General features: G+C 48.1%; 2 protein-coding genes across 2 annotated transcripts in view; both read left to right on the forward strand.

The window, feature by feature from the left end:
- Nucleotides 1–7,164: 7,164 nt before the first annotated feature.
- On the forward strand, nucleotides 7,165–9,538 carry LOC307090428 (leucine-rich repeat-containing protein 4B-like; the record flags this gene model as incomplete). The annotated part of the gene is made up of 2 exons (XM_079757069.1): nucleotides 7,165–7,410; nucleotides 7,574–9,538. The coding sequence occupies 2 exons, from the start codon at nucleotides 7,165–7,167 to the stop codon at nucleotides 9,536–9,538; spliced, it is 2,211 nt and encodes a 736-aa protein (XP_079613195.1).
- Nucleotides 9,539–17,818: 8,280 nt separating this feature from the next.
- The window catches only part of LOC307090217 (lysosomal acid phosphatase-like), a gene marked incomplete at its 3' end in the record, with an annotated part of 5,233 nt that continues 2,866 nt past the window's right edge, over nucleotides 17,819–20,185 (forward strand). Inside the window, exons 1-5 of the mRNA XM_079756791.1 lie at nucleotides 17,819–17,915; nucleotides 18,236–18,331; nucleotides 18,453–18,539; nucleotides 19,053–19,208; nucleotides 19,494–19,592. Coding sequence (XP_079612917.1) covers nucleotides 17,829–17,915; nucleotides 18,236–18,331; nucleotides 18,453–18,539; nucleotides 19,053–19,208; nucleotides 19,494–19,592 — 525 coding nt within the window. The 5' untranslated portion in view covers nucleotides 17,819–17,828. The remainder of the gene's footprint in view (nucleotides 17,916–18,235; nucleotides 18,332–18,452; nucleotides 18,540–19,052; nucleotides 19,209–19,493; nucleotides 19,593–20,185) is intronic.

The raw sequence follows: 20,185 nt of genomic DNA on the forward strand, positions 1-20,185 counted from the left end.
TAATAGATCAGCTTTACCCCAGTCCTCTGTAGATAGGTTATTTAAAATCCAACAATAGATACATAATGTGGACACAGCAGCCCCACTTTCTCTATGGATACAAAGTAAAAGATGGATCAGCTCTCCCGGCTTTGTAGAACCTAACAATGTCCATACATCAGCTCTTAACTATATAGGCACACCGAGAAATGTCAGGGCTGGACCAAAACAAGCCGTTCTGGCTGAAGGCAAAGCATAACGATTAGGCTGTTGGGAATCAAGCGTGTGTGATGGAGGCGAGGGTAATGGGAGCGTGTGCGTTGGACTCGCCGGTCGCTTTGGAGCCATTGGTCAGCAGCTTGCTGCTCATCTGTCTTTTCACGACTGGGCGCTTTCTCCCAGTTGATCGATAATCAATACCCCCCCCCCCCCCCCCGCTGTGATCACCTGAGACATTCAGATAGAGAGAGAAGCTGTAGCCCCTTCCTCACCCATTCACTCCTCACCCCTTCACTCCTCATCCCTTCTCTCCTCACCCCTTCCCTCCTCATCCCTTCTCTCCTCACCCCTTCCCTCCTCACCCCTCCTCTTCTAGCCCACTCCTCACCTATTCATTCCTCAGCCCTTCACTACTCACCCCAACTCCTTACTCCTCACCTTCCACTCCTCACCCCTTCATTCCTCACCCCTCTACTCCTCACCCCAACTCCTCACCTTCAACTCCTCACCCCTTCATTCATCACCTTCCACTCCTCACCCTTCACTTCTCACCCATCCACTCTTCACCTTCCACGCCTCACCCAAACCCCTCACTCCTAACCCTCTATTCCTCACCCCTCCACTCTTCACCCTCCACTCCTCACGCCTCAGTCCCTGAATGGATCTGAGAGCAGGTGGGGGACAGGCTGTCCTGCCCTCAGATCTCTACGTCTCTCTCTCTTTCTTGGTGATCAAACCCATAACCTCTGATAGTTAGACACTCTAGAGCAGCAGTTCTTAAATTATAGCTCGGCCAAAACGGGTCCAGTCGGAGCTGGGTCATGCCTGACATCGCACACAGCAGTTTTGTGAAAAGGGGAACGCCATTTCCATGTGCTCGTAGTTTTCTGAGTGTGCGGTTCAGTGCCACAGACACACTGAAATTGTATGTGTGGGGGGGAGTGTTAGAAACCCTTGTCTGCACTATTCTCATGGTGCTTCACCTCTAGTCCTCCCTCTCCGTAGGACGAGAGAGAGAGAGAGAGAGAGAGAGAGAGAGAGAGAGAGAGAGAGAGAGAGAGGTAGCCAGAAGGTCAATGGGGGTTCGTGTGAAGAGGGGTCAGAGGTCAGGGCTGCATTCAAGGTCTCCTAATCACCTCCTCCCCACAGCATGATGAGATGAGTGTTTGTGTGTATCTGTGGGTGTGTATGTGTATGTTTGTGTGTTTGTTAGTGTATATATGCATGTGCGTGTGTATGAACCAACGTAACACTTGAGATGTGTGTGTAGGGATCAGAGGTCACGTGCCAAGGGAACCACATCTCCATTCTGGAACCGACCAATCGGCACACATCTCAGGCAGAAGCTTGTCTGGGAGGGGACTCTGATTGGAGGAGAGACTATCTGTGGAATCCTCTCAATGAATCAATAGCAATGTTGATTTTTACGGATATTTACATCATAGTAATGTATGGATCCATAAATAATCACATGCAGTATTGAATTCCAGTGTTTCCACATGTTCACATCCCCACCACAACATCCTGGGAATGTTCTGAGGGTCGCTGGCCTTCACCAGGTGTCTGGAAAGAAGATCAGTGTTGTGGGCACGTTGTGTTGTGGACGCGTTGTGTTGTGGACGCGTTGTGGACGTGTTGTGTTGTGGACGTGTTGTGTTGTGGACGTGTTGTGTTGTGAACGTGTTGTGTTGGGGATGTGTTGTGGACGTGTTGTGTTGTGGACGTGTTGTGTTTTGGACTTGTTGTGTTGTGGACGTGTTGTCTTGTGGACGTGTTGTGGACGTGTTGTGGAAATGTCATGGATGTCTTGCGGACGTGTTGTGGACGTGTTGTGTTGTGTTATGGACGTGTTGTGGATGTGTTGTGTTGTGGATGTGTTGTGAAAGTGTTGTGTTGTGTTCGTTTTTTGGACGTGTCATGGATGTCTTGTGGACGTGTTGTGTTGTGGACTTGTTGTGTTGTGTTGTGGACGTGTTGTGGACGTGTTGTGTGTGTGTTGTGTTGTTGACGTTTTGTGTGTGTTGTGTTGTGGACGTGTTGTGTGTGTGTTGTGTTGTGGACGTGTTGTGTGTGTGTTGTGTTGTGGACGTGTTGTGGACTTGTTGTGTTGTGGATGTGTTGTGTTGTGGATGTCTTGTGTGCGTGTTGTGGACGTGTGTCTAGCGGCTGAAGCCTGTGGTCCTGAAGACAGACAGAAAGCCCTGTGTCCTGAAGACAGACAGACAGCCCTGTGTCCTGAAGACAGACAGACAGACAGCCCTGTGGTCCTGAAGACAGACAGACAGACAGCCCCGTGGTCCTGAAGACAGACAGTTGTGGTCCTGAAGACAGACAGACAGACAGCCCTGTGTTCCTGAAGACAGACAGCCCTGTGGTCCTGAAGACAGACAGACAGCCCTGTGGTCCTGAAGACAGACAGCCCCGTGGTCCTGATGACAGACAGACAGCCCTGTGGTCCTGAAGACAGACAGACAGCCCTGTGGTCCTGAAGACAGACAGACAGCCCTCTGGTCCCGAAGACAGACAGGCAGCCCTGTGTTACACTCAGACAAACTCCACTTAGTGGAAATGCTATCGGGCTGTTTATGAACCTTATGATACCTGAGGGACAATTACACAGTCTAGTCTCTGTGTGCGTGTGTGTGTGTGTGTGTCAGGGATAATGTGTGCATTTCATAGCGCGTGTGTGTGTGCGTGTTAATGTGAGCTGCTTTAAGATATTGAATAACCAATCAGAGCCTTCGTTCCAGCTGGAGTATTCATCTCCTGATGGTGGCCCTGTGTTCATGAATACTGCAGTAATACATGTTGATACACGACTACTGCGTGAATGCTACACACGCTACTGCATTAACGCACAAAAACACAATAGCACAAAGACACAACACGGAATATTCCATGAATACAACGCATAATACTTTGTTAATACTGCATACTTCACTACTCGTAGGACACACAATACTTTACTCGCGCTACATTATTCTGAATGCATAATTAACATAGGTTAAGGATAGAGGAGAAGGGAGGAGAGGAGAGAGGCGAAGCGGAGAAGAGGAGAGGAGTAGAGAAGGAGAGAATGGGGAAAGGAGGGAAGAGGGGGGGAGAAGGATGCAGGAGGAGAGGAGATGATGGGGGAAGGGAAAGAGGAGAGGAGGAGAGAATGGGTAGAGGAGAGAGGAGAGGAGGAGAAGAGGAGAAAAGGGGGCAGGAGGAAAGGAGAGAGGAGAGAAGGGGGGGGAGAAAGGGAATGGAGACGCAGGCCAGTCAGCCACAAGATGGTGAGTGAGCCGGTTGTCATAGCGACGGTGTTTCTAGGAGCGCATGCTGCACAGGAGGAGACAGAGTGTAGAACTGCACTATATAGAACCGACCATGTTATATAGAACCCACTGATTGAGCTTGTTATATATCTGTAACCGTGTTATATAGAACTGCATTATAGAATGCTGCTATATAGAACCAACCATTTTACATGTGTTTTATAGAACTACTATATGTATAACCCTATAACATAGAACCATTTGATAGATCGCACATAGAACCCTGTTCTAGAGAACCGTGATTTTATGTAACTGACGTCCATCACAACCTGATCTGAACCAAATGTCAGCTGACTCACCAGCAAGCCCAGAGGCACCATGGGGGAAGTAGTTTGTAGTCTGCCGTCTCTGGTCTCTTGTCCCTAGCCGTTTGTCTCTAGCCTCTAGCCCCTAGCCTCTGGTTTCTGGTCTCTGGTCTCCGATCTCTAGTGTCTCTAATCTCTAGTCTCTGGTCTCTAGACTCTTTGGTCTCTGGTCTCTAGACTCTAGTCTCCTTAATCTCTAGTCTCTGGTCTTTAGACTCTAGACTCTTTGGTCTCTAGACTCTAGACTCTTTGGTCTCTAATCTCTAGACTCTGGTCTCTAGACTCTAGACTCTTTGGTCTCTGGTCTCTGGTCTCTGGTCTCTAGACTCTAGACTCTTTGGTCTCTGGTCTCTTGACTCTAGTCTTTCTAATCTCTAGTGTCTGGTCTCTAGACTCTTTGGTCTCTGGTCTCTGGTCTCTGGTCTGAAGTCAATACAGAATTAGTATAGCTGCACAGAACCAGGCTGTAGTACAGAACCAGTCTAGCTGTTAGAACTGAACCAAGCGGTAGGACTAAACCAGCCTAGCTGTGGGACTGAACCAGGCGGTAGGACAGAACCAGCCAAGCTGGTAGACTGAACCAGGCAGTAGGGCTAAACAAGCCTAGCTGTTAGACTGAACCAGTTGGTAGGACTAAACCAGCCTCGCTGTTAGACTGAACCAGTCTGTAGGACAAAACTAGACCAGCTGTAGGACAGAATCAGCCTAGCTGTGGGACTGAACCAGGCGGTAGGACAGAACCAGCCAAGCTGGTAGACTGAACCAGGCAGTATGGCTAAACCAGCCTAGCTGTTAGACTGAACCAGTTGGTAGGACTAAACCAGCCTCGCTGTTAGACTGAACCAGTCTGTAGGACAAAACCAGACCAGCTGTAGGACAGAATCAGCCTAGCTGTTGGACTGAACCAGTCTGTAGGACAAAACCAGACCAGCTGTAGGACATTATCAGCCTAGCTGTTGGACTGAACCAGGCTGTAGGACAGAGCCAGGCTGCAGAACAGAGCTAGGATGATGATCTAAGGACGTTGCTCCTTTCAGAGTTGAATGACCACACAGCCAGGCGGGTTGTGGAATGTTCTCGGCGTACATCCAATCAAAACAAGGCAAGATAGAAGACAACGTGTAACTGAATTAGGGCCGCAAACGTGTGCTCAAGTAGACGAGTACTCCACAACCGACCGTAAACGATTACAAAAATAATGTAATCGCAAATCGTTTTGTACTCATGTTTCCAACACATAATGAAATTACTGACGATTGCGTTTGTGCAATAAATAATTGCCGCGACCACTTTATCCAGTGCAGTTAGGGAGCAGACACAGACACAGGAACAGTTCTGATTGTTGTTGATACAGAGATTTAACCAATGGTTCATGTAAAACAGAATAAATAAATACGCAATTAACAGGATGGCTAATCAAATAGCTCACCTAGCTTTCCACCCAGCGGACGCCACACATGGGAACACAAAAGAACAGCTAACCAGCTCACAAAACACAAAAAGGTCCCAATGAATCAGGACACAATTTAAATCAAATAGTTGCAGACTACATACATTTGTACCGCACATACATCACAGAAATCCATCTGATGCATTACTCACTTTCCTCATGCACGCATTCACTGTTAAGTAAGGGCGATCAACCGCGACGTTAGGGTTAACCTCACCCTAACCTTTCATCTGAATTCACACTACTGCATACCCCACATTCACCAAGATCAGCACCGGGAATCGAGCGCCACGGTTCACTGCAGAGCTGCCTGCATTTATTCTTTCACGTCACCTTAAAGGAAAATGTTGTCATTTGTCAACCTGGACCCTATTTCCCAATATTTTTTTGGTCCAATTGACTAACGTAGACAACAGTTTGTGTGATCGGTCCAGTAATGAGCGAGGATTCTGCAGTCGTGATCCGCAAATACGGGGTTGCAATGTAATCCTTCGGGGCGGTAGCGCCCTGTCAATGTGTGACCTCTAAAAGTCCTTGTTTTTGGCACTGACAGGCTCCGATTATATTCCAACGTTATGGGAAGGATCCCTCCAGAGGAATGAAACTTGTGTCTTTACCCAACGCTTGATCCCGGTCTGTTAGTTATTGTGTCCAACCAAGTCTCGCTCAATGAGAAGTCGTAATTGCTGTTAGAAAGTGTGTACCGCTAGCTCTACAGCGGTACAAAGCAGGTCTAAAACGGTGCGGCAACTGGGGCTCCAATGAAGGTGTAAGTGTATTTTATAGACTGTATAAAATGCTGGTTTGACTGACCTTCGTTATGTAAACATTGGCGGTCAAACTCCGTGAGATTTGGACTGTATATACTATTTGTTTTTTCTATTTCTTCAATTCCTAAACTGAACATATAGATAGACATACCACAACACGTGTATCTATATGAAGTGCAGTGTATTTGTATGAAAATGTATCTGGATGGAAGGTATTCTAGTGGGGAAAAATTGTATCCAGAAGCCATGCTTAGGTCTGTGTGAGGTGCACTATGTTTATGTGTGTGTGCACTGTGCTAATGTGTGTGTGCACTGTGCTGATATGTGTGCTCACAGTGCTGATGTACGGGCTCGAGGTGCCGATGTGCGTGTGCACACATTTTTTTGCATTTATGTCAGCGCAAACACAGTTTTCAGTCTGGAGCCATCCCACCGTCTGGGTTACATAATACTGTTGCTTCTGTACTTCACAATCAAATATGTAGGCTCCTTTCTATTATTAAGTCACTTGTTGTGTTTTCCTTTTCTTTTGTTGCTTCCTACATTTAGACTAAAGGAGTCCATGAACTAATGCCACTTACAGTATCATCGTCCATTTTTTTTTCTGTCAGTATTTTTCCACAGTATTTCTCCAATGACAATAATGACAATGAATACAGAAATGTCTGATCGCAGTGGCGCAGGTAATCCAGTGGTGGTGCTGAAAAACTTGCTTGACGCATGAAACAGTGGTACCTGTCTCCAAAGTGTACTCATACAACCTTTCTCTCTCCCTCTCTCTGTCTGCCTGTCTGTTTGTCTCTGTGCCTGTCTGTCTGCCTGCCCGTCTCTTTCCCACATCCAGGAACATCACCCCGACCCGTCCCTAGAATCCCGAAATGGTTTCTATCTTAACGACGGTTGCCATGGGAACAGAAGACATGTAGAGGGCAAGCCGTCCAGGAACCTGTTCATCACGTAGAGACCCCCTCCCCCTCCCCCCCCCTCCCCCTCCCCCTCCTCACCCTTCCCCCCCCCCCCCCCCCCACCCCTGTCACGGTAAACAGCTGGTTTCCTGGGTAACCGGGGGACTTTTCCCGTCTTTTCATCGAGAAAGGGGTGTGGGTCATGCCTCAGGTGCCATGCGTGTTGCCATGGTGACCAGGCCCAGTGGCCCCTCCCCCCTCCTCCCGTGGTTGGTCCAACTCTTGTTGTGGTTCCACCACTATGGACCTCAGCTGGCGGCGGCCGCCCCCCCATGCCCCTCCCCCTGCACCTGTTCTAATCAGGCCAGTCGGGTCATCTGCACCAGGAAGACCTTAGACCAGGTGCCGGAGAGCATCTCTGAGAACACACGATACCTCAACCTCCAGGAGAACTCCATTCAGGTACCAATCAATTATCTGTTCTGTGCGTCATATACTGTGTTGGGAATGGCCTAGAATACATTCACATAATATCTGACACTGACGATGAGGATGTCATGGTGTCATGATGTCGTGACGACGTCGAGAAATAATGATGCAATGTGTTTGTGTTTGCACCTGTCAGGTGATCAAGTCGGACACGTTCAAACACCTGCGTCACCTGGAGATCCTCCAGCTCTCCAAGAACCACATCCGGCAGATCGAGGTGGGGGCGTTCAACGGCCTCCCCAACCTCAACACCCTGGAGCTCTTCGACAACCGGCTGACCGTGGTCCCCTCGCAGGCCTTCGAGTACCTGAGCAAGCTGCGGGAGCTCTGGCTGAGGAACAACCCCATCGAGACGCTGCCGGCGTTCGCCTTCCACCGAGTCCCGTCCCTGCGTCGTCTGGACCTGGGGGAACTCAGGAAGTTGGACTTCATCTCGGAGGCGGCCTTCGAAGGGCTGGTCAACCTACGGTTCCTCAACCTGGGCATGTGTGGCCTGAAGGACATCCCCAACCTGACGCCCCTGGTCCGCCTGGAGGAGCTGGAGCTGTCGGGGAACCAGCTGGGCATCGTGAGGCCCGGCTCCTTCCAGGGGCTGGTGTCGCTGCGGAAGCTGTGGCTCATGCACTCCAGGGTGTCTGTGATCGAGCGCAACGCCTTCGACGACCTGAAGAACCTGGAGGAGCTCAACCTGTCCCACAACTCGCTGCACTCGCTGCCCCACGACCTTTTCACGCCGCTGCACCAGCTGGAGCGCGTGCACCTCAACCACAACCCCTGGGTGTGCAACTGCGACGTGCTGTGGCTGAGCTGGTGGCTAAAGGAGACGGTGCCCAGCAACACCACCTGCTGCGCCCGCTGCCACGCCCCGCCGGGGCTGAAGGGGAGGTACATCGGCGAGCTGGACCAGAGCCACTTCACCTGCTACGCCCCCGTCATCGTTGAGGCTCCGACCGACCTCAACGTCACCGAGGGCATGGCCGCCGAGCTCAAGTGTCGCACGGGGACGTCCATGACCTCCGTCAACTGGCTGACGCCCAACGGCACTCTGATGACCCACGGCTCCTACCGCGTCCGCATCTCGGTCCTCCACGACGGCACGCTCAACTTCACCAACGTCACTGTGCAAGACACGGGCCAGTACACCTGCATGGTGACCAACTCGGCCGGGAACACCACCGCCACGGCCGTGCTCAACGTGTCGGCGTCGGACCCCAGCAACAGCTACAGCTACTTCACCACCGTCACCGTAGAGTCCGTGGAGACGGTTCAGGAGGAGAACTCGGCCCGGCAGTACATCAACGAGACCCTGATCGAGTTCCCAGGTCCGACGAGCCAGGGCGGACTGATGGAGGGGGTGACCATCTCCCCCTCACTGTCCTCACGCTCCTCCCTTCCCCCACGGGCCAACATCGGCACAGAGAAGACGGTCACGGACTCCTTTATGGAGGTCACCAACATACCGGGGCTCGACGACGTCATGAAGACCACCAAGATCATCATCGGCTGCTTCGTCGCCATCACCTTCATGGCGGCGGTGATGTTGGTGGTGTTCTACAAGCTGAGGAAGCAGCACCAGATGCACAAGCACCACGGGCCGGCCCGGGCCATAGAGATCATCAACGTGGAGGACGAGATTGGCGCCGGCACGGGCAGCGGCATCTCCGGCGGGTCGACCATGCACTCCGGCGGGGGCGGCGGCGATGGGACCCTGAGGATCCACCACCCGGAGATGGTGAACCTCCCTAACGTGGGACGCTCGGACACGCTCAACCACTACTACAAGACCCACCACTTCAACAACAACGTGATGGGCCTGAGCATCGGCAGCGACGGCGTGGGACACGGCGGGATCCTCAGCAACAAGAACAACCAGCAGATCCAGGAGATCCCCATCTCCTGCACCTCTGTGCCCATCTCCACATCCAACCTGCTCAACACCTCCGGCAACGGCACCAACCCCAGCGCCATGTCCCTGCCCATGCCCACCATGGGCCTGCACGGCTCCATCAAGGGCTTCATGGCCCAGAACCAGAACCCCCAGATGGAACCGCTGCTCTTCAAGGGGAACTCCAAGGAGAACGTCCAGGAGACTCAGATCTAGAAGAGATGGGAACGAGACGGATAGATCGAGAGCGGGGGAGAAGGAGAAAGTGAGAGAGACGGAGACGGAGCGAAGGGGAGCTGGAGTGGAACACAGAGAGGGGTTTGATGCTGTGTTGGAGAATCATTGACATCACACCAAGAGAGGAGAGACGCTGCAATACTCAAACACACAGACTGCTCAGTGTCCCCACAAAACTGTCACAACGGCCCCTTTGTGTTTGTAGTGAAGCTAGTGGCTGTGGAGCTAACGGGACTTTGCTAAAATGTAAATCTGTGCCAAAGCAACTGTCTCAGTTGTACTCTAATAGGGAACATAGCCTTTCCTGTAGCTCCCTGTGTTTAATATTGGCCAGCCCAGACGAAAGACATTCTCCCCAGAGACACTAAGGACATTAGGGTACACTATTGTAGAGAAACTTCTCTTTTCAAGGCCCAATCTGTCTCTAACTCACCTGGTAGGCTCCATGTTCATGGTAATTATGACGTCATAACAGAAGGACAGGCGGGTACAACCTACTGTGAAAAATACACAAATTATATAAATATATTTTCATTTGAATATGTAACATTGCAGGCTCCAATGCAGAGATATTTTGCGGTGGACGTACGCTGGTATCGTTTGTTTCTTTGTGACTAAGCAGGGGCGGCGAGGGGGATGGGAGAATATATGAAACATGTTTTGAGTTTGGCTACTTCTCAGAAACATAAGGGCTCAATCGCAACACTCATCGTGAATCTTTGAATTGGCTTAGTGACATGAACTCCATTTAGGTTGTAGGACGGTAAAAACGCAAATCTCTGTTTGACAAACTTTTGTCTGTTGCTTCAGCTGTAGTCATCACAAACTTTTTGTGTTCTGAGAGTATATTATGTATTTTGTAAAAGCCAGCTTCTTGGTTTTGGAAATGAAAGCTCCGATCCTTCAAAGCCAGCAACTGAAAAAGTTTAAATGATGTTCCACAAGCAGACGCCGTGAGGTCATCTGACGCAGTGACCTATATGGGCAGAGAAAGTGGTGACAGTGTGTTATTGAATCTGACCAGTAGGCAGAACTTTGCTTTTTGAAAGAAATGTGATCTCTTTGCTGTCATAGGATGGACCAGCAGTATTCAAGGAAGGATATGACGTCCTTATTTGGCCGACTGGATTGAACGAATGGAAATGTACAGTATAATAATAATAGTAATGTTTGGTTGTACCACAATTGTAAGATTCACATTTTTACAGTGTAACTTTCATATGTTAAAAAAGACCATTTACGCTTCTTGCGTTCCCGCGATGTATTCCTTTATTTTGGTTAGTTTGATATAATGTGTTTAGTTGTCTAGCCATGTATCATTACGTGTGAAATAAATCAATCATATATTGGGTCGTGACTTGTCGTACTGGGTGCAGGCGTTGACCTGACCTGACAGGAGTAAGGAGTCACTGGAGGTGTTATGCAGAGTTGAGGAGGAGATGGATTCTTAGGGGCCTATGAGTATGTATGATATAAGGTTTCATAGAGATGTATATCTATATACAATATGCCTAATGTCTGGAAATATAGGACCCTATATGTGTGAATGATATCTGGATATCAATGAGCCTATACATTTGTATGATATGAATATATATGACCATATATGTGTGTAGGATGTCTGGATATAATGGAGCGTTTAAGTATGAATGACATCTGATTATACAGGAGCATATACGGTTGTATGATGTCTGGATATATAGGATTATATATATGCATGATTTCTGAATATATAGGAGTGTACATATGTATGGTATCTGAATGTGTATACATATGTTTAATACCTGAATATATAGGAGTGTATTTGTATGTATGGTATCTGAATACATAGGAGCGTATACGTATGTATGGTATCTGAATATATATAGGAGTGTATACGTATGTGTGAGGTCTGGATATGAGGAGCCTATAAGTATCCAAGGCCTGCGTCATGGTGTTATTATGGTCTGTCTCTGCAGTAATGAGCCCTTTCAGTGGCAGGATTTACATCCCAGAATTACCATGGTGACGGTGATGGCTGTGAGTAATAGCATTTAAAGTGTTGTCCTCTGTTAGCTAACCGCCGGTCAGACACGATGTCACCTGGATCCCACTGACCACTGACACACCTGCCTGTTCCCCACTAGGTCCTCATAAAAAGAACACAACAATGACTGAATTTAGATTTGGGTCAGGGTTAGGGTTAGGGTGGAGTGGGTTATGGCTAGGGTTAGGGTGGTAAGAATAAGGGTGGGTTACAGTTAGGGTGGTTAGCATTAGGTAGGGTTAGTGTTAGGTTGGTAATCATTAGGGTGGGTTAGGGTTGTGGGTGTTGGCATTAGGTCGGGTTAGGGTTGTGGGGGTTAGCATTAGGGTGGGTTAGTGTTAGGTTGGTAATCATTTGGGTGGGTTAGGGTTGTGGGGGTTAGCATTAGGGTGGGTTAGTGTTATGGGGGTTAGCATTAGGGTGGGTTAGGGTTGTGGGGGTTAGCATTAGGGTGGTTTAGGGTTGTGGGAGTTAGCATTAGGGTGGGTTAGGGTTGTGGGGGTTAGCATTATGATGGGTTAGGGTTGTGGGGGTTAGCATTAGGGTGGGTTAGGGTTGTGGGGGTTAGCATTATGGTGGGTTAGGGTTGTGGGGGTTAGCATTAGGGTGGTTTAGGGTTGTGGGGGTTAGCATTAGGGTGGGTTAGGGTTGTGGGGGTTAGCATTATGGTGGGTTAGGGTTGTGGGGGTGACCATTAGGGTGGGTTAGGGTGCTTGGGATTTGGGTGTAGTTGGTTAGAGTTATGATGTTTAGGGTCAGGGTGGTTTGCGTTAGGATGGAGCTGGTTAGGGTTATGGCGGTTAGGATTAGGGTGCATGATAAAGGGTTTGATAGTGCCACTGGTTATGATCAGGGTGCTTTGGGTAAGGCCCGGGTTAGGGTTGTTAGGATTATTGTTGAGTGGGTTAGGGTCATGGTAGTTAGGGTCTAGGTATATGATTTATGTGTAGGAGGTGGATGTCAAATCGAATGGATACTGTTCAAACTGTTTCTCTGGTATTGTGCCTTCAAGGGATCAGTAGATGTCTCTTATTTATTTGGAGCAAGAGGCACGATGCCACACTTCGGACACTAATTCTCAGCTATGTTTGACCCTTATATTCCTTTGAAACATCTGTAAAGTCTTTAAAACATCAAAACAAACTATGAGGCACGCATTTGTGCACACACACACACAACACACACACACACACACACACACACACACACACACACACACACACACACACACAGATGGGTCGAGGTTATATGTCAGAGAGGATCAGGTATCGGTGTGTTTCATATGGAGTCAGAACTCACGGTCAGCTGCATAACAAACAAGGAACCCGTGCTAGTACACTCTTCATCACGCTCTTCATCACTCTGTGGTGTTTCCATGGTTCCCATCCTAGCAGTAGTAATGCAATCAGGATAGACATACACAGAGGATCCAACAGAAAGAGGACCTCGATGGGCACATGTTGACCAGAGAGTTATGAGAGTTACGATGAGAGCGAAGGCAAGAGGAAGTGCTTCTGGAAGTGCACTCCAGTTTCCCTGAAGAGGTTTCGGCCGCAAGAGAGAGAGAGAGAGAGAGAGAGAGGGGGGGGGGGGGGGGGGGGGGGGGGGGGCTGCTGCATTGTGATGACCAAGCCACCTACTGGTCTTCAGAGGTAAGCTGTGATGTCCTCCACAACAAGATAAAGATAATTGAATGAGAGAAGAAGACAGGACAAGGACCTTAACACTGTGTGTCCGTGTTTTTGTGTGTGTGTGTGTGTGTGTGTGTGTGTGTGTGTGTGTGTGTGTGTGTGTGTGTGTGTGTGTGATTATCACCAGCCCTGTTTAAAGCGAAGGAAGGGAACTTCGAGTCGTCTTTGTGGTTTAAAATATCTTTCAACAGTCTGCTCCCAAATGAGTCTAAAAATACTCCTAAAGCCGAACAGGAGGCTGTGTGGGCTGTGTGAGTGTGTTCATTTATTATGCATCATAACTATTTCCGACGTTTTAAGACTGGGCCATGGATCTAGAAACCAGGTTATGACCCAAGTTTAGGTTTAAGTTCAGGATAAACGTATGTTTCTGTATGTGGGAGGCAAGGTATGCCTTCACGGCATACATGTGTCTCATGGTTAGCTAGTGTGCTATGCTATGCTAGGCATTTATTTCTCTCTTTATGCTTAACTAGCACGCTATGCTACCTTAGCATGCATGTGTCTATTTAGCGTTAGTAGAAGGAGAGGAAGGAGGAGGATAATGATGAGAAAAGGCTAAAGAGGAGAGGATGGAGGAGCAGGGAAGAGAGAGGAGAGGAGAGAGGGAAAGAGGAGGAGAGTGGAGGAGAGAGAAGAGGGTGAGACAGGAGGAGAAGAGAGGGAAAGAGGAGGAGAGTGGAGGAGAGAGAAGAGGGTGAGACAGGAGGAGAAGAGAGGGAAAGAGGAGGAGAGTGGAGGAGAGAGAAGAGGGGGAGAGAGGAGGAGGGAGAAGAGGAGGCAAGGGGGAGAGAGGAGGAGAGGGGCAGGGGAGAAGCGAGGAGGTGATGGTTGTCATGCACGAGGCAGAGTGGATGGGAACAGCGTGGCCATTCACACGTGGACGTGACTCGCATGGCCAACACCTGCTACGCCGCTACACCTAACTCAGCCCAACACACTTACTCCACCCGACCACCACCTAGCCCACCAGCTAGCCAACCGGACCACTCTCCTCCTCCACTCCTTCTCACTCCTCCAGATCTCTGAGCTCCACGGAATAGAGGAGGGGAAGAGAGAGGAGAGGAGTTGCGATGAGGAGAGAGGAGAGGAGGGAAGGGGTGTGTCCCTTCTGTTAGCTAGCATTAGCGTTAGCATTGTTCCCACACCCTCTAGAAGAAACCTTTCCCCCTCCCTCCCCTCTCTATCGCTCTCTCTCTTCCTATCTCTCTTTCTCTCTCTTTCTCTCTAGCTCTCCCTCAGTCTCTCGCCCGCCCGCCTGCATCCTCTCTCCCCTGTTCCTGCTGCAGTGTTGCTATAGCAACTGAGAAATGTAGAAATACCTCTGTCCTTTAGAGAAACAGAGGAGAGAAGAAGAGAGGAGAGGAGAGGAGAAAATAGGAGAGAGAGTGAGAGAGAGAGCGAGTGAGAGAGAGAGAGCTAGAGAGAGAGGGAGAGAGAAAGAGAGAGAGAGGTGGCATGTGAAAGATGGAGCATCGTAGAGACTGTTAATTAAAACACAGGCCAAGTGTCTGCAACACACACACACACACACACACACACACACACACACACACACACACACACACACACACACACACACACACACACGTTCTAATCAGTTGACAAGATACAACGTTTGGGTTAGGGGCAAAGGTGTTTGAGTGTGTGAGTGTGTATGTTTGTGGGTGTGTGTGTGTGTGTGTGTGTGTGTGTGTGAGAGACTGAGAGAGAATGTGTGTGTGTGGGGGGGGGGGTATCCATGTGTTCTGGATGTCTCCATTTGTAGTGAGGCTGCTGTTTCCATGACAACGGCCATCTTAAAATAGCACTGCACTCTCGCTCTCTCTCCCTCTCTCTCTTGCTCTCTCTTTCTCTCTCTCTCTCTCTCTCTTTCGCTCTCTCGCTCTCTCTCTCCCTTTCTCTTTCTCTCTCTCTCTCTCTCCCCCTCCCCCTCCCCTGCCAACATGCATCAGCCTCAGCGTTGCTATGGTGACCACTGCGAAAATCACTGCAATTATTTCAACAAAGAAAAAACACAACAGCAACCAGAGGGAGAGAGAGGGAGGAAAAGACCACGAGAGGGCGAGAGAGAGAGAGAGAGAGACAGAGAGAGAGAGAGAGAGAGAGAGAGAGAGAGAGACACTTTGAATGAGTCGAAGGATGGAGGAAGGGAGACAGAGGGCCAGGGAAAAGACATCTCTATATGTGTGTGTGAGTGTGACCGGGTGTTCGTGCATGTGTGTGTGTTAATATGATGTAGTGAAAGTATCAAACCACTCAGTACCACAGTAATTCCTTTAAAGTATGGCCCTGCTTCGGTTATGGTACTGCAGTACTTTGCCAGTGACTTGTGTTTTGTGGACATGTATCTCCGTCTTCCCCCGAGTCCCCCCCCCCCTCTGTTTCTGATTGGATCACCTGACCTCCAATCCAAACGATCCTGCCTATAAAACGCCACGACGCCAGGAAGTCTGAATTCAATTCTCAAGAGCTTTATTGGCACGGAAAACAAACATATAAACTGCCAAAGCAGTTTAAAAAAATTACAAAGCACTGTTAAAAAAATTAAAGTGGAATAAAGTAAAGTACAGTAAAATAAAATGAAAGAACCTACATTCACTACGCTGAATTAAGTTGACCAGATTTCCGGTATGAAAAGCTTGGAAAATTGTAACTTGGCGGTCCACATACAAACAAATATCTCATATTATTAATGTTATAATTTACATTTTCAAAAGACATATTTATGTTTTCATTTTAGCACGGTTGTATATTATAGCTATATTAAAATAAACGTGAACAGGCGGTAATAAACAGTGAAAGAAAGTTAATATATTGCATGTAACTGACATGCATTTGCATTTTTGTTTCTGTGGCATCCAATTGAAATCCATTTAATAGACACCAAAAAAATGTGAAGCATTGAGGGCCGGAGATGGAGAAAGATAAATATATTTCTAAATACGACCACTTCAGTCATTTCAGCTGGATTAAAAATAACGTTGACATTTTTGGGTCTGCGTGATGATAAAGGTATATTCTATTATTGTCACAATAATGCAGTTATTGATGAAGATATTTAATTTGACACATGAGCTTAACATTTGATTGCGAAACTTACATCCATTTGGAGGTCACCTTAAATGGATTTGAGAGTAAATCTATTCACACTAAAAGCAGCATAATGCATTTCGATCTACAAGGCATATAACAGATCATGGCAGCATTGCCGAGAAAATGAACTAAAAACGCTGACCTTGAATCAAGGAGAAATGTTTGCAACCACCAAACATATTGCAGTCATCACTGTTCTTTATTTAGTATCAGAATTTCTTTTATGTACAGCAAATGTATCATCCCAAAACGTGTATGGGACTTGTCCAACCTGTTTAGTCTGTGGTCAGGTGATGTCACTGCTGTGTGTATCCCATAATCCTCTCTGGCGGTAACACATACTTAGAGTGTGCCAACTCAGGACTACTACTGCAGGACCTGTAATTCACAAAAACGTGTGTGTGTGTGTGTGTGTGTGTGTGTGTGTGTGTGTGTGTGTGTGTGTGTGTGTGTGTGTGTGTGTGTGTGTGTGTGTGTGTGTGTGTGTGTGTGTGTGTGTGTGAATCTAGGAGAAGTCACAATAGGGAGGGAGGGGTTAAGGGAGGCAGAGTCAGGGGGGTATAAAGGTCAGTGGACTTTTGGAGGTGTAAGCCTTCAGCCAACCAGACCTCACAGTAGGTCTCAGAGGCCGTCACCATCATCATCTTCATCCTCTTCATGTTCATCTTCCTCACCCTGAGTTCAGGACACGTTAAGGACCCTGGAAACACTGGAATATCACGGCACTCGGAACGTCAGGATTCAGGAAGATCATTTTAAATCTCATGATGGAAAGTCTGAATTGATTTTGATTTTTTTACCGATAAAGTTTGTAGGAGTTGCAGGACCGAACTGGATTCAGAGCACAAGGTCATTCATGATAAAAACATTTTTTATGATTTACTTAAGAAAATGTAAAGTAAAAAAATAACATGACCATAAAACCTAAAGGACGTGTTAAATTCAACACACAAGCTTAACAAAGTTTCAGTTTGTGACTGTCGACTGCAATTTATGTTATGATTTGTGTTATGTGTGTGTTTAGTTTAGTTTTTGGTGACTGTCAGTCGACGCCTCTGTCCTGGGCTGTTTTTGGGTTAGGGTTAATTGGTTTGTGTGTGATTGTGTTTGGGCTCAGGAGCGATAGGAAGTAAGACGTGTATTACTTAATGAAGAGTTTGCTTTTACTTGACCAGACTACTCTTTACTTGAGCAGTGGATTTTACTTCTTGGAAGCTTAGACTATCGTAAACATTGTTTTTTGTTTGCTGTCACGTTTGTTTATGTTTGTTTTCACAGCGTTTTTTTTATAATGTTGTTTGTAAACATGTTTGACATGTTGTTGTTTGTAAACATGTTTGTTGACATGTGGTTGTTTGTAAACTTGTTTGACATGTGGTTGTTTGTAAACTTGTTTGTCTACCTGTCGTTTCTAAACAAACATGCTGTCAGTGAACAGGTGTCCTTAACACAGGGGATGGATGGGCGGGTTCTCCTCTTCCTCCTCCTCCTCCTCCCAGACCACCCCCTGGTGGACGGGCGCCAGCTGCGCTTCGTGGTGGCGGTGAGACCATGTGACGCACAACCTCACGCCTCTGACATCACCGCAGTAGTGACACATGGACACCTCATTCACACCAATAAGGATACTGTGTGTGTGTGTGTGTGGGTGCATTTAATCGCATAACGTGTGAGTAAGCATGTGTGTGTTTGTGTGTGTGTCTGTGTTTCTGTGTGTGTCTGTGTCTGTTTGTTTGTGTGTATGGGTGTATGTGACTGTGTGTCTGTTTGTATGTGTGTGTGTGTGTGTCTATTTGTATGTGTGTGTGTGTGTGTGTGTATGTAAATGTGTGTGTGTGTGTGTGTGTGTCTCCACGTGTGTAGTTATCTCGTCATGGGGACCGGTCCCCCATAGAGTCCTACCCCCGGGACCCCCACGGAGAGGAGGTGTGGGCGCACGGCTTCGGACAGCTGACCGAGGTACCCTCATCCACCGCATCTATATTTTCCGCTTTATATATACCTCACATACATATACTATAACTTTACTGTGTGTGTGTGTGTGTGTGTGTGTGTGTGTGTGTGTCTGTCTGTCTGTCAGCTGGGCATGAGGCAGCAGTTTGAGTTAGGTCAGTTTCTACGGCGACGATATGGACGCTTTCTGAAGGACGACTTAGACCCCAGAGAGGTACTTCTCTCTCTCTCTCTCTCTCTCTCTCTCTCTCTCTCTCTCTCTCGGTCTGTCTGTCTGTCTGTCTGTATGTGTGTGTGTATGTGTGTGTGTCTCTCTCTCTCTCTCGGCCTGTCTGTCTATCTGTCTGTATGTGTGTGCGTATGTGTGTCTCTCTCTCTCTCTTGCTCTCTCTCTCTCTCTCTCTTGCTCTCTCTGTCTCTCGCTCTCTCTCTCTGTCTCTCTCTCTCTCTCTCTCTCTCTCTCTCTCTCTCTCTCTCTCTTTCTGTATGTGTGTGTCTTTCTCTCTCTCTCTTTCTTTCTCTCTCTTTCTTGATGTCTGTCTGTGTGTGTGTGCCTCTCTCTCTCTCTCACTCTCTCTCTCTCCCTCTTTCTGTATGTGTGTGTCTCTCTCTCTCTCTCTCACTCTCTCTCTCTCTCTCTCTCTCTCTTTCTCTCTCTATATTGCAGTCTGTCTGCGTCTCTCTCTCTCTCTATAGAGGATCTATGTCTCTCGCCCTCTCTCTCCAGGTGTATGCGCGGAGCACCGACTACGACCGCACGCTGATGAGCGCGCAGGCGTGTCTTGCTGGCATGTTCCCTCCAAGCCGACGCCCCCCTCCCATCAACCCCCAGTTACCGTGGAGACCCGTCCCCGTCCACACCGTCCCCCGAAACCACGACAAGGTGAGCGGTCACAAGGTCACCATGGTCACCACGAGGTCACATGACCCACACCTGGTGTTGGTGCGGTGCCGCGGAGAGATCCCTAGAGGCCGGGAGGGAACCAGTCAGAACTCTACAGGTTCCCAGAAGACCAATCAAAAGGGAGAGAGCAGATGGAAGGGGCCGCCCACCGAGGAGGAGTCCAGACATCGGTGGACAGACGATGGATTGACCCACATTGTTTCACTGCCCGTCTGCGAGCTTTGACCGTGTTCTAATGACGGCGCCCATGTTGTGTGTCCCCAGCTGCTGAAGGCTCCCGGTCCAGACTGCCCTCGCTTCACACAGCTGATGACCGCCACCATGGAGAGCCTGCCCTACCGCAACTTCCTGTCAGCAAACCAGGTCACTTCCTGTTACTTTCACATCTCACTTCCTGACAGCTCACAAACTCACTTCCTGTTACTATTACACCTCACTTCCTGTCACCTCCCCTGGTGACTTCCTGTTACTATCACACCTCACTTCCTGTCACCTCCCCAGGTGACTTCCTGTTACTATCACACCTCACTTCACATAAAATGCAAATCATGAATATTATATATATAAAATATTTACATCATATATATTATATTTAATATATTATATTATTAATTATATTATATTGTTATATTATATAATGGTATTTTTTATCATTATTCTATTTTAATTATAATTATCATTAGTAGTATTATTATATTCAATTATTATGAATATAACGCCCTTCTGTATCTTTGCGTATCTGCATGGGAAAATGTGTTAAACTAGACCAGCGTCACCCTCGGAGGTCTCCTACAGTTGTCAGGTTCTCTCTAATTAACGCTGAGATTAAATTATGTCGAAGTCACAATCAAGAGATTCTAATTAAACGCTCTCCTCTCTGGTAAGGAGCCACCTGACGTCTGCAGCTCTCGGTATTTAGCTCCCCCTAGCGGCCAGTACGCAAACAGCACCTCCTC

The sequence above is a fragment of the Pollachius pollachius genome (assembly GCF_949987615.1).
Source record: "Pollachius pollachius genome assembly, chromosome: 19".
Lineage (NCBI taxonomy): Eukaryota > Metazoa > Chordata > Actinopteri > Gadiformes > Gadidae > Pollachius > Pollachius pollachius.